This window comes from Calonectris borealis, chromosome 9 (assembly GCF_964195595.1).
Source record: "Calonectris borealis chromosome 9, bCalBor7.hap1.2, whole genome shotgun sequence".
NCBI classification, from domain to species: Eukaryota; Metazoa; Chordata; class Aves; order Procellariiformes; family Procellariidae; genus Calonectris; species Calonectris borealis.
In genome coordinates, this window is record NC_134320.1 from 22,126,174 (window position 1) to 22,140,506 (window position 14,333).

Below are 14,333 nucleotides of genomic sequence, written 5' to 3' on the forward strand. Positions count from 1 at the left end.
GGTGCAGAAGTAAACACAGGCTTTCCCTTAGTGACACTGGCAAACTGCCAGCTCAGTAAGACCACAGGCCCACAGTACTTAAAACTGGCAGTGTCACTGGAAAGTAGTAGATTTTCTCCTTTATTTATTATTTTTTTCCTGCACGCATTTAACCTGGTTTGCTTTAGTGCCCAGCTTTATAAATGCTTGTGCTGGCACAAAGGAAGGAAAAGTAAATGTCTCAAAGCATGAAAAGGGTGGGTTCTTCTTTTGGCAGCTGTGATGGCTTATGCTGGTTTTTAAATCTTTGTGGAGGTACAGCTTTAATTTGCAGAAAAATATTCTGGAGGAGATAGAGGCCTCGTTTCAGTCAATAAAACTCCTTGGACAAAGCAACTGAGATTATGCTTTGAAAAATATCCTGCATTAGCGGAAAGATTGACCCAACCTTATGCTGCTTTTCCATAAATAATTTGTGTGGTTGGTTCATGCTTCCACTGAATTCAGTGTCAAATATTTTCATTGATTGTTGAGGTAGGTCAGGAATATTGGCATATAATATAGTGATTATAAAATACTAATTTTGTCATGTAAGATTTCTTTCATCAGAAGGATATCAGAAGTATTGACAGAGAACAACGCAGAACAAAATTACACCCTTAAATCAAATCTTTCAGATTCTTGAGTATGAGACTAACTGTTTATATAAAGATCTCCTTAAGGACAAATGAGTATTTGAAACTACAATTTGAATATACAAGTATTTAAAATTAAAATAGGTATGTGGAGTGGATTACAAGAATATAAATAGGACTAAGGAGATAAATCTGTTTCATTTTTGTTTACAAAAAAAACAACCCACAACCCCTTCTTCCCTCCAGGCCCCAAAATGTTGTGATCAAACACCTTTCTAATATTGCAACATATTAAGGTTTTCTACTGTTGTCTGTACATCTACTACCATTTCCTTTAGTACTGGGTAAAACACTAGAAATATATAATCGGGAGCAGGTTTGGGCAGTGGGGACTAGGCTAGGTAGTCTGATACAGGTGAATGGTGGTAGTTGTGGGGAAATCAGCAATTTGTACAAGTTTGTTTATTGTTTATTTATCTGTTTAATGCAGACCACAATTATTTGGGATGCCCACACTGGCGAAGCCAAGCAGCAGTTTCCTTTTCATTCTGGTAAGTCTTGATTTTGATCATTCAGGATTGTCATCTGAAAAGATGAAAAAAGTGTTATTTATTAAAATAAATTTTAAAAATCTGAAGTTTATGGTACGTATTTACCCCATTTTGAAATCTCATAGGCAGTCTTTGGATACTGACTCCCATATTTGTAGTCTTGTGAATTTTGAGAATGTAAACAAAGATAGAATTGTTCTGACTTTATAACTTCATAACTCACAATTTTATTGCAGTTCTATGAAAGTCGTAAGAGATAATGCAAATATTACCGACTTTCTGTAGTACAGTGGCAGACAAATCAAGTGGGTGGGCCACAAAGGATTTGTGTTTATCAGCTAAGGACTGCATTTGTCGTCTTCCTGCTACAGTAATCCCAGCTCCGCATCCAATTGTTCTGCGCTGCCTGCTGTGCTGTCCCCAATTTGTTTGGCCACAAACCAGCTGAAAGGCTGTTCACTGGCCAGCTGGGATGAGAGTGCAGCCTCTCAGGAGGTCAGACAAATTGCTTTGTGGGCTGCATGCTGTGCAAACCTGCCAGAATCAGCTGGAAAATAGAATAGAGAGGATGACGAACATGTCATTGAAGGGCCTTTAAGAAATGGGTCTCGTTTCCACTTTTTATTCCGCTCGCACTACGTTTTCAGTGGCATGACAACAATCAAAACCATCAATTCTTGATTTACTTCAAGCAATTCTGTGTGCTATCTGCCATAAATATCTTGGCTTGATCAAATGGAATATGTCGCCCATGATCAAGCTTCAAGTTACCACACCTTATAATGCTGGAATTAAAGAAAGGAAATAAATCATTACCTTTCACTGGCTGCCATCTATCAGCACAAGCATGGACTGTTAGTGGAGATGAGCTCATGCACGACGATGTGTTAAGTTGTGGGAACCTGTTCCTCATGCTGGCTCGAGTTTTATTTATAGATGACTTAACTACAGCTTGTTGTCCTGCTGCACTGTCTTCTGTATAACTGTTTCATTTCAGATATGTGCCATGTTTTAATGACTTCTATTAAATTTTGTTTCATTTCTTCGTGTAAGACTGGTTTTGGCTGCATTTCTCACTGTTCATAGTGTTTGATTATCTTTAGAACTGCTGTGAAATTAATGGTTGCTTCCTGTTGGCATTTGTTCTAAGGTGGTGCATGCTAAATCTGCAAATCAAACTTCTGCAGAATACATACCATAGATTTAAATATCTTTCTTTTTCTTTTAGCACCAGCATTAGATGTTGATTGGCAGAGTAACAACACATTTGCCTCTTGCAGTACAGACATGTGTATTCATGTCTGTAAACTAGGACAAGATAGGCCCATCAAAACCTTCCAGGGTCACACAGTAAGTACTGGAAAATTGGGGGTTGCTATATGATATTTTTATTAATGAGAGATTGGGGGCCCAGTATACTTGCCAGTATACAGCACTTGTGTAATCATTGGTCTTTGGCAACAGGCAATAGATATACATACTCAGGTAGTTGTAGTTATGGTCATATGGTAACTGTAGTCTCTATCATTGTTAGAACAATTCTCACTCCCATGTGCAGCGTTTTTTACCGGTGCCAGGATGGCATAGCAAAAAAGTGAGCTTTAGAAGAAGAAACATGGTAACTTTAAGACTTGGCTATGCACAGCCTATGTCGTGTAAGAGCACGCATGGGAAAATGTGATGAACAGGTAGCAAAAAAGTTGTTGTTATTGAGGGCAAAGCTAGGAATGAAAATTAAATGTTAAAATACTGACAATTATACAAATACTCATAACTGCTGTCCAACTTTATCTTTTGTAAGCTGTCATTTGTAATGGAAGTGAAGACTCCAACTTATTCTCACTGTTCAATTTTAGAATGAAGTAAACGCAATCAAATGGGATCCAACTGGTAATCTTCTGGCATCCTGCTCTGACGATATGACTCTAAAGGTAACGGGAGTTCTGGTACTGGCTCTTGTCTTTGTAGGACTCTGGAATGCACACCATTAGCTCAAGCAATCCAGCAGTATCACTGTACTTGCCGTGTTGTCTGATATTTGTTCTTTTTTCATGTAACAAGATCAGGCAATCCTAGCAAATCCTTGTTAATCAGAGCCAAGCTTTGGTCCAGAGAACTTGTTACAGGCTGCCACCCTGAGACTTGGAGCATGATTTATTAGGTGCTTTTAGCTGTTTACAGAATCAGGTCATTAATCATTAAGCTGTCACACTTGATGGTTGCTTTTGGTTAAAAGGAAGAGTTGGAATGCATGTTGTGTAACACACACAAGAATGGGTGACTAGCTCCTTTCCTGGTTTTCTTCTGGTTTCCCCTTCTTTCCAGTTAAAACCTTTGCCATATTGTTTCTTAAGAACTTTTCCAGTTAAAACCTTTGGCATATTGTTTCTTAAGAACTCCTTGGTTTTTCCAATTCATCACGAGTCATTCTACAGTTTTCAATTGCACCTCCACTTTTCCTCCAAATAATTGGGGCAAACTTGTGAATGCAGGGGATACTGTAACTTACACATAGGACTTCAAGGTGCACTAGAGAGCCGTACAAAAGTATCACCAGGTTAGATGCAGTAGAAGAAATGAGGTTGTTCGTGCCTGACAGGCCTGTGCTGTTCCCGTGTTACGGATGCTTTTCCATTACTCCCTTACGACTTTATATTTAGTAGGTGTTTAGTACTATGTTTAGTAGAGTTTCAGAATATGTTTTTTTATGTTGACGGTGCTGTCCTTGGGACAGTTATTTCCATCTACCTCACCCTTGTTTAATCAGAGACAGGGAATGGCTGAATGAGTAGCCAGATATCCCCTCCTGTGCTGGCACACAGTCAGGCCCTTGCAGTGGAAATCACCTTATCTAAATATAAACATTTAAGCATAAAGCCTCCAGTCTAAAGCTATATGTCTAGACATCTTTAGTCAACAGAGTGTCTAGCACCACTAAAGAGCAATTCATCCTTTCCTAAGTTAAGTGGCTAAGTCAAGTGTGATGAGTAAACCCCTGAGAGCATCAGTCGTTCTCCATTGGCAATGGATGGAGTCAAAATAGCCAGCTTAAGCTAGATATTTAATACTTAGACAGCTGAAACTCAGGTGAAGTGAATTCCAATCTAGAGCTCAAGCTGTTGCTGCTGCACCTCGGTGAGTAGAGGTGTGACAACTGGGAACATGTCACCGTTTGTGGGCTCAGGCAATTCAGGCAATTGACTTCTTGGTTGCTGTTTTGAATTCAGCCCAGCCTGGAAAGAATTTTATCATTTTGTTCAGTATTAACTGGAAGACCAATTGCTTGTAGATAAGTCTACACACATCACTAATCACTTGTGGATCACTTACTTTTCAATGGCAGTAGGAATGAATGTCAGGTTTTGAAGCATACGGAATATGTCTAGTGATTGATTGATTTTTCTCTCTTCTGATGCCAACTTGATATTCCATAGGGCAGCTAATATGAACTCTTCTCATCTATACTAGTTTTGGGAAGAGAAGCTAGATTTTGATCCCATCAATTTAAACTGGAAATACAATTTTAATTCTGTATGCACATTGAAAATCCATTTCCCCTTCAGTGAGGCACCCGTTCTGAAAGGCATCATTCATTTAAACATACACCCCAATTGCATCTTAAATACAGTTGAGCTTAAACAGGCTCCTGTTAGCTTTTCCTAACAAGAGGTGAGCTAAAAGCACTAAACCAGATATCATTAAAAAAAGCATTCAGATGATTAACTACTATATCGAGTTTCACATTTAGGAACAGGTATAAAAGCCTTCCAAAACCCCTTCTGTACGCAATGCAAACTCTTAATAGAATAAAGTTATTTTGTTTGTTGAAGTTTATCATGCAGGAGTTGCAGTCCTAAGGAACTCCTCCTTTGTATGAAGTACTGAACAAACACCTGGCAATGCAAATCCTAATAAGCCAGGAAAATGCCATAATGTTTTTTGCAGTCTGCATCTATGGCTTTATATGAAAATAGAAAATTTCTCTACTCTCCCGTTATTTCACTCAATCTGTGTAGCAAGAAGTTCATTTAAAAATAGGACTGTGATGTTTTGTCAACTCAGACATGAACATACACATATTGCTCTTCTCATTTTAGCATCTGTTATCGTCCCGGCACTTTTCAAGGGGCTTGTAGTCAGCACATGCAGATTAGTTTCTATAGACAGTACCTTTATTACTCATTAACCCCGTCAGGTACTTAGAACTCAAAGAATGGAGGGTACTGGGATAATACTTGTCATAATTACTCTAGAAACTCAGCAGTCATAGCAGATGTTTTGAGTGGCCTACAAGGTTGCAGTCAGGCTGCAAATGATAAAGAAGAAAGATGTAAAATGTATTTTAGTACAATATTGTGCTAAATGTCTTTGTGTTTTCTTCCATTTTTATCATAGATCTGGAGTATGAAACAAGACAGTTGTGTCCATGATTTACAAGCACACAACAAAGAAATTTATACTATCAAATGGAGTCCTACAGGACCAGGAACAAATAATCCAAATGCCAATCTTATGTTAGCAAGGTACTATTTAATCCTGTTTTTAAAAGTCTGTTAAGCATTATTTTTACTTCACTCTTTATATATGTAGGTTCACAGAATGTTTTGAAGCATGTAGAATTCTTTATCATTTTGTGTTTATATTAGAAACAAAAATATGTCAAAATGAGATGTAATTAATCTGTGGTTTTTTCCCTTGATAGTGCATCCTTTGATTCTACTGTTAGGTTATGGGACGTAGACAGAGGAATTTGTATTCATACTCTGACAAAACATCAAGAACCTGTGTACAGTGTAGCTTTCAGTCCTGATGGCAGGTACCTGGCCAGCGGCTCCTTTGATAAATGTGTACACATCTGGAATACACAGGTATAGCTCTTCTGACTGTTCAGAAGTTTGTGTTTTGGCCTTTTCCATCAGGACCCTTCCAACCTTTGTTTCTCCATCGTGTTTTGGCCACAAAGAGCTTTGCCCTTGCTAACACGCTGGTTCGCTTTCTCTTTGTTCTAAGGTTACTTCTGTTAATGCATGTACATTTAATTTCTCTCTTTGAGTGCTTGCCTATGATGAAGTAATAATTGTCTTTACATTGTCTTTACGTAGCAAAAAAAACCCCACCAACAAAACAAACAAACAAACCCCTCAAAACCACCACCAAAAAAAAACCCAACAACAAAACGTATTCAACAAAGTGTGTCCAATAACATGTTGCATCCAAATATTTTCTTTGTTAACTCTGAACTTTAAACTCCTGATAAAACAGGTTTGCAGTGAAAAATGATGGCTGGATGTAGACATACAAATCTGATAGCTATTTCATTGAATTTCACTGAAAGACAAGAGAATGTAAAGTGAGAGAAGACGATGACAACAAAATGTTTCTACAGAACTTTCTAAGAAAGGACACTATTACTTGTTTTGTATTTCTGGCAAAAAAAGGGCTGATTGCAATTGAAAGTCTAAAAACCTTGTTAGGCAAGATGTGATCTCTGGCTACTGGGAATTGGATATTAATTTTTGAAAGGCTCATTTTAGTAATTGGAAGTAGTCATGACCATCCCCAGTTTTGCCTGTCAAACACAAGAGATCAAGATGTGGTAATTGTGTTTGTCACGACCTTTAATACAGTGCTGAGGTTGTCCACGTGTCTCATCTGGACTGTTTCCTCTGAGAATTTCAGCTTCTAAAGGCAGCGGGGAAGTTGTACGCGTTGTACAAATTTTACTTGTTTGCTTGGATTTTGTTATAGTAATTAATTACGTTTTGTCCCTTTTTAGACAGGTGCCCTAGTTCACAGTTATCGGGGAACAGGAGGGATTTTTGAGGTTTGCTGGAATGCAGCAGGAGACAAAGTTGGAGCAAGTGCTTCAGATGGTTCAGTAAGTGCAGCTTGACTTGTTTGACATTCTAACGAAAAGCATCTTCTGGAAATCTTTTGACTAACAATGGAGACAATTTCCTTCTGTAGATGGAGTTCAATACAGCCAGCTCACATGTAGATTTTCACATATAAGGATGCTGTAATTTTGAAAGGAGAATATGTCTTTATTCCAGCTTAATGCATTACTGTTTCAACCCTCCAAAAATCTCAGAAGGTGAAGATGCCTCTGATTTAAATTTTCTGTCCCTACTGGGGCTTACCATGGAAATGCGTTCATTGTGGCTGGTCTTTTCATTATAGTCTGGAAGCAAGTTCATTTTTGCCTCTTTGCCCTTTTCGAGTGAGAATGTTCAGTGTAGGTGATATTACTGTAATGCATGATAGGAATGAAATATCTTCTGCACTGCATTCAACAGAAAGAGCAGCAAAACAAAGTACAAATATCTGAATGCTCATAATTAAAAAGTTCCTAAAAATGACAAGAACTATATGTAAATACCAGTCTGCTTCCATTGCTTAGAAGAAGCAGAGAATAAAATCATGTGTTAACTAGTCATGAATGCACCCTCTATCATCTCATAGTGGTGTATTGTGGCATCACCTCCTAGGTCTTCTGACATTGTCCTGCAAAGTACTGCAGTAAAATATTAACATGCAGTTCTTCATAACAAGTTACAATAGTTGTTTTTTGCTTGCCTCTCTTTTGCCATGGTTTTAAAAGAAAGGAGAAGAGAGCCTAAGGAAAAGCAAAATTAGAATAAAATAAGAGTGATAAAGGAATTGTATTTTGAAGTGCTTAGCTTAAAGTAACAAATGTCAGCAAAAAGCAATCCTGGTAGCTTTGTAGTCCAGAGTCTCAGGTAGTATCTTAACACACGCGCCAAAGCGTTCTCCTGTCCTGCATGCTCCGTGCTGGTGAGTGAGATCGCTTTGTTAGAGTTCGGAACAGAAAATAGGAAGTTCTGAATTTTAAGTAGACTAAATTCTAGAGAATTAATTTTGATTGGTCTTTCATTTTTGTCTTATAAATGTAGACAATATCATAAGAGGAACAAAAGCTCAAGGCATATCCTGAGTAGAAATTAATTATCATTCCACCCTAGATGACTCTTTTATATATATGCTGTGTAACCTTTCCAGTCTTCCAGTTAATTTGACCCAAGAGGCTGATTGTACTTGCAACAGATTGGTTTTCATTTAGTTTTTGCTCTTTTAAAAATGTTGGGTTTATTTTGTTTTATATTGTTTGCTAGCGAAAGCCCTCCTCATCCCCTCGTTTTAAATATATTTAAATATAAATAAACTTATAGCTCATAATAACGAAGCAAATAGAGGCACATTTGAACTGCTTGATGGCTAAAAGCATAGCTTTTATATGATTATATTTTACTAGCAGATTTCTATATCTGACAGAACTAGAACTAGAACATTAACTAGTTGTTAATGTTTTGATAGTAATTCGTTAGGCAGCAGTACCCTTAGCAGGTCTGGCTGGGTGCCCATAACCAAAGTGCTCACCTGGTGATTCCGCCCCCTGCAATCTATTGTTAAGAGATATAAGATGAAGCTTGCACAATCTGTTTCATAGGTTTTGCTCAGATGTTTCACACAGAATTGTATAAATGTGGAATATTGTGCAATGTGCAATTTCTGTATATGTATTTCTTTTTCTTCCAGGTTTGTGTATTAGACCTACGGAAATAGCGCTACTAGTTGGAAGCCATGGACCGACTATGAATGTGTACATAGCCAAAATGACTGTCCCTGACCCATGTACTGCTATAGTCCCAATTGAACCATGGCCAGTCCACTACAGCCAAACATACAAGAAATATATACATATACTGTATATAAAAAAAGAGGAAAAAAAAAAAAAATTACACCCTGAAGAGGATGACAGAGTTTTGTCACAGCTTGTGAATCCTGTTCACCAAGTGCTGGAATCTGCTGTGCCCCAAAATAACATTTAAAGGTTTTGGATATGAAAAACAGAAGAGAGAGCGAGAGAGAGAGAAATATACCGTATACAAGAGCAGACCCATATACATACCAAATTCAGAAGATACTAATGGCAGCCTTCATTACCCCTTCCCCCCTTTAAATCCATTATGACAATGGATTATGGGGTATTTTTGTTTTCCTTCTCAGTAGTTGAGCAGTTCGTGTGTACAGAGAAAATGGACTTACAGAAATCTGCAGCAGTAGTTTTTTCTTTGCTTTTAAACATTGGGTTTTCTGTTTTGTTTTGGTTAAGTTTACGGATGCATGAAGTAAGGGAGTGAATTAGTTTCTTGTTTATATTTTTTTCACCTTGGAAAAAAATGTTTCTTTGAAACATATTTTAATGCATTCTTTGAAGAGGTAGATTGAACCTGATAATGTTTGGTACATTTTGTGGCTCCCAGAGCACAATTTTGTGAACAGAGGGAGGGTGGAAAAGGGATTATGGACAGAGAAGAAAAAAAAAAATCCTTCTTTAAGGCGTGATATTTCACGTCCTGCTCACCTACAAAGTATGACAGTAATGGGTATAATGCTATGTTTTTTTTTCTGGTGACATGGCTGAAATGCAGTAGTTTCTTATTTGGGACATAATTCTGCCAAACTTAAGAATAGAAGGGCACAAAAATACAGAAAAGAAAAATACAGGGATGCAAAAAAAAAAAAAAAAAAAAAGACAAAAAAGAGGAAAAAATGCATCTTCTGTTGCTTTAAGACCATAGCTAAAATATGGTTAAATTGTGCACTATTGTGAAAAGGAGCAAAGTATAGCTGGGGGATCGTTTTTAAGAGGTTAAGATCTTTCTGGACAAGGGCTCATGCCACAGCTTCTCTGAGAGTTGCCCATCACTATTTGTAGGAGCTTAGATGTATAATTGTAACCAAACTCCAGTATTAAAAGTATCTCATGTAATTTTTCTTTATTAAAATAAAATCTTTGGCATATATTTGATAACACTGCCATTAAGAGGCAAAATGTTTACTACCTTAGATTTAAAAAAAAACTTAAACAGAGGACTTGCTTCAAGTTTATTTTAATAGCAGTGATTCAGCTTATTTAAAAGATGAATACTTGCACTAATTCCCCTGCTGCTCCAGTCCTGCAGTTTATTGTATCTTGTGACTACATTTTTTTCCAAATATAGGGTAGATGTAAGCTGCTATTTTTTTAATAATCACTACTATATAGTGTCTTTTACTCTGTTTACAATATCAAGTATTTTTCTTACAATGACAGATGTATATGGCAAACCTTTTTCTGCTCATGTGATTAAAAGTATACTGATAGTGATTTTATTTGTAAATGATAGCATGAGGTTGTGTTTACGCGTATGTGTAGTTGAAAAGGTTGCATCATGTCTTGCATAAGATTCCAAGAGTGTAAATTTATAAAAAGAGAGGTTGTCAAATTTATGTCACAGGCATTTTACTTAAGGAATGGTTTATATTACAGAGCTTTGCAAAGTTATCAGTTTTATAACACTATTTCAATCACAAATAATTTTGTGGCTTATGATTGCTAGTCTTTAACATTTTTTTTTTCTGTTTTGTTTTTTTTTCCCCTCCAAGTTAGATATAAATTGATTTAATTGAGATAATGCAGCTTTGACATTTTAACCATTGTTCTTTAGGCATTGATTTCTGCTATTTCCATGGAATAAACACGACTTGAAGCAAGTCTGAGTTTGGCTAAGGTAGGGTAGCAATTTGCCAGTGGTAAAGAGAAGTCAACAATACATTCTTTATATATACCCCAGGATTATAATACTATCATACACAGCGTTTAAAACCAACAAAAAGTCATATCCATAAAAACAGTCACCTGTGGTGGTTCGGTGCCAGCTATTTTTAGGGTTTTGGAACATATTACAAATGTTTAGAGCAATTACCCTGTGAGTTACAATATGTAGGAAACCTAATATATTGAGTGTCTGGCACTTGAAATATTGCTTTTATTGCTGGAGGTCCATGACTGTGGCTGACCTCTGTCATTTAATGAAAAAAAAAAAATAAAAATAAAAAAAAAATTCTGTGCAATAATTTTAAACTGTGCTCCCAGGAATAGACACAAATGTTTTGAGTATGTTTAAGCTGCATTTTTCGTTTAGCAATGCATTTGTCAATTGCACTGAATTTAAATCTGAAAGTCAGAAGTGATTCTTGATAGTACTTTTGTATTTTAATATGGACAGTTTATTCATTTTCATAAAAGTTATTGGATGATTCTTTCAGCCAATCTAAACAATTGTGGTGGAATTCTGTGACATAGCTGCAAAATCACACAGCCATGTTTTAGGGTATTGCCATTTTCCTCTTTCTCAATCATCAGCTGTTTTGGTTGTAATTCTAGTTGCTTAAGCGTAGTACCACATACTCAGAAATAGATAAAACAGAGCTTCAGTATCACAGGTCCAGGGTTTTCAGGTGCTCGAAGCACAGTCTAGCAGGAACGTCAGATCTGTTGACTTGAGTGCTCTGGACGCGCAGGCTGAGACCCCCAAGCTAGTGTTAATCAGCAGTGCCCCACTGTAGTGGAATGGTGCCAGTTTCCACTAGCAATGGATCTGGCCAATAGGTGTTTTATTGTTGTCCTTGACTAGCATGCCACAGTGCTGCTCCTGCTCACACCTCTTCTCGCCTCTTGTTTTATACACTGTTAAATGCATGCATGCAAGGTGTGCTAGGTTCTGTGATTATGTGAAGCAAAAAGAAAAAAAAGAGAACCATGACGTTAATTATTATCTTTTATAGCACAAAGACCTCGTATTCAATAGTGAGGTAGACCATCCAAATTGTTCCTTGAAATTGAGTATGCCAAATGTCAGTAAGACCCTAACTTTGTATAAACGTATGCACATGCTTAGTCTTATACTGAGTAATTCTGTTGCGCCTGTTTTCCAAGTGTGAAGGCAAACGTGTGCATAAGCCTTTGCATACATTACAGTTCCTATTTTTTCCAGTTCAACACGTTAATGGGCAAATATCCAAACAGAGGATAAAAGGAAGGGGAAAAACCGGGCTCAGAATGAATGATGGACTAAGAAATGAACTGCTCGTGAGTTCGCTGTCTTTCTATGCATCCATCTCAGAATCCCGTTTCTCATTTCTGCATAATTAGGTCCAGGTTTCTGTAGAGTTCCTCTTTTTCTATTTTTACTTTACCTTTTTCTGCATTTTTAAATTGTTGTAAAGATTCCCAACCAGTGGACTTTTTAGTGTAGTTAAGAGAATATCTAGGTCCTCATAAAAGCTTTTTTAGACTCTTTGTAATGTTGATAAACTCAGTTTATTCTGGGACTACAATTGTGCAGGGTTATTTAGCGTGTCTATTAGATGATTGGAAATCTTATATGAAACACTAAAAGTGCCTCTTTTTCTGGGTTGGGTGGAGGGAGGTAATAGTTACCAGAGTCAGAATGACATGGCATTTTGAAGCATGTTTCTTGATTTCGTGACACTTTAATGCATCTTGAGAGAAAGGCCAAAGATTTCTACCAATTTTAATTAATTTTCATTTAAAAAAGCACTCCTTTTTCCTTACACTGCTTACCTCATGCTAGGGTATTTAATGGGACATTGTACCTTTGAAATGTTCTTTGTGTTTAGGAAGAATAGTAGGTGGCACAGGGCGGTTGTGCCAGTTTGCCCTCGGAGCAATCTTAGCAGCCGATGCATTTAGTTCTGCTGAATGAAGGAATTTCACTAAAATCGCAAACTGGGTTTTTCAGCTTGTAAATAAAAGGTTGTATGTGTTTTGTCTGTTTAGCGAAGAGGAGCCTTGGGACCCGATTTTTCCAATCTTTACTTAACCAGAAATCCCATTGTCTTTCACTTCATGAGAAAACCTTGCCAGGGTAAGCATTGGAGGCGTTGGGTCTGTGTGATACCGTACAGCGTGCCGCGTAGGTAAAACGAGCCACATCTCACCCGAGCCAAGACTCCCCGTGGCCTCGGTGGGGGTTTTGCCAGAGCAGGGCCTGCCGGATTTAGCCCAGTGTTCCTTTTCCATTGACAAGCACGATAGCTTCTCCCTTCACAAAGTCCTGTAGAGCCGTTCCCCAGTGGGATCAGGTTCACGCTCTCCAGAAGTCTGAAGAAAGCAGAAGCAACATTGTGGCATGTTAGAAGCAAATATGGCTTCGGGAGACAGCAGTAAATCTCCGTCAAGATCCCTGACATTTTCCGTAGGGAGAGAGCCGTGGAGCAGGCTTCACTTCTCCCTCTAGAGAAAGCTCTGAAATACCATGTTCCGTCAAAGTGTGGCTGTCTTCACTGTCAGTCTGATGGAAGGCAGACGAACCAGGAAAATCTGCCGTTTCTTGCGGATTGCAGATTTAGTGTTAATAGTGCTTCAGATCAGTAGTTTTGAGTACATAATTCGCTTTCTCTGCCTTTAAGTTTGAAGCTTGACAATAACTTGAGGCATGTTTTGTTTTGTTTTCTTTTTTAAATAATCATTCATTTTTACTTCATAATGTTTTTTGACATTTGTGGGTAAATACAAGAAAACAGTCTGCATGTTGTTGCTAGTCCAGTGTACTTTGCAATCTTGTCCTCAACAGACTGCAGTGTGCAGAACAGTAATTCTAGAATACAGAAGTAATTTTCTCTCTCTCCTGACATTGACATTGTAGTTGTAATGGTTTCATTTGGAGTTACAAATCCTTTGGGTCTAATTCTGTGAGCCTACCTATAGCACTGGATTAAAATGTCTGCATCATTTCTTCAGTTATCCAGTTAAATTACAACTGTTGTAAAAGTGTAAACCAGCCCATGACAGTTTTTTGTACTTGTTTAAAGGACTTTTATTGTTCAGTTTTCATGATTATTGTCTGAAGAAGACTGATATAGATGTTCTATACTGTCCTGGACCATGTTAATTACACTTTATGATGTATTTTGGTTCTACATCACAATGATTTGTCCCCAGGGCCCTTATACCCCTTCTAGGCACATTTTCTGTTGCAGTTTCCCTTTGCATTGTATTGCTTTGACAACTGTAATTTGAATCAGATCTGAAAGAGGTCCAGAATAAAATATATTTTGATATTACCTTGGCTGGATGCAATTTTAAATGCTTGGTACAGAAGATTTACAGATGATTACGTTGGGGAAGTGATAGACTGAAACACTATTTTTAATATTTGTTTTGGCACATTTTCACATCAGAAAACGTGTAAGAAGCAATGGGAGGTGATAGATTGTACAGCTACGTACTTTTTATGAAGACACAGTAGATCCTCTGAAAACGGTGAAGTCATCCTCTGCCACCATTTACCGCTACGCA

The 14,333-nt window shown here is 37.5% G+C and overlaps 1 protein-coding gene across 5 annotated transcripts in view; it reads left to right on the forward strand.

Moving 5' to 3' along the window:
• The window catches only part of TBL1XR1 (TBL1X/Y related 1), a 118,002-nt gene extending 103,899 nt beyond the window's left edge, over positions 1-14,103 (forward strand). For 4 of the 5 annotated variants that reach the window (XM_075157376.1, XM_075157374.1, XM_075157375.1 and 1 more), the window contains 7 exons: positions 1,105-1,165; positions 2,394-2,515; positions 3,022-3,096; positions 5,561-5,688; positions 5,868-6,033; positions 6,942-7,043; positions 8,723-14,103. In XM_075157376.1, coding sequence (XP_075013477.1) covers positions 1,105-1,165; positions 2,394-2,515; positions 3,022-3,096; positions 5,561-5,688; positions 5,868-6,033; positions 6,942-7,043; positions 8,723-8,749 — 681 coding nt within the window. In that variant the 3' untranslated portion in view covers positions 8,750-14,103. Of the gene's footprint in view, positions 1-1,104; positions 1,166-2,393; positions 2,516-3,021; positions 3,097-5,560; positions 5,689-5,867; positions 6,040-6,941; positions 7,044-8,722 lie in introns of those variants that run through there. The other variant, XM_075157377.1, reaches the window with a different exon arrangement.
• Positions 14,104-14,333: the final 230 nt, after the last annotated feature.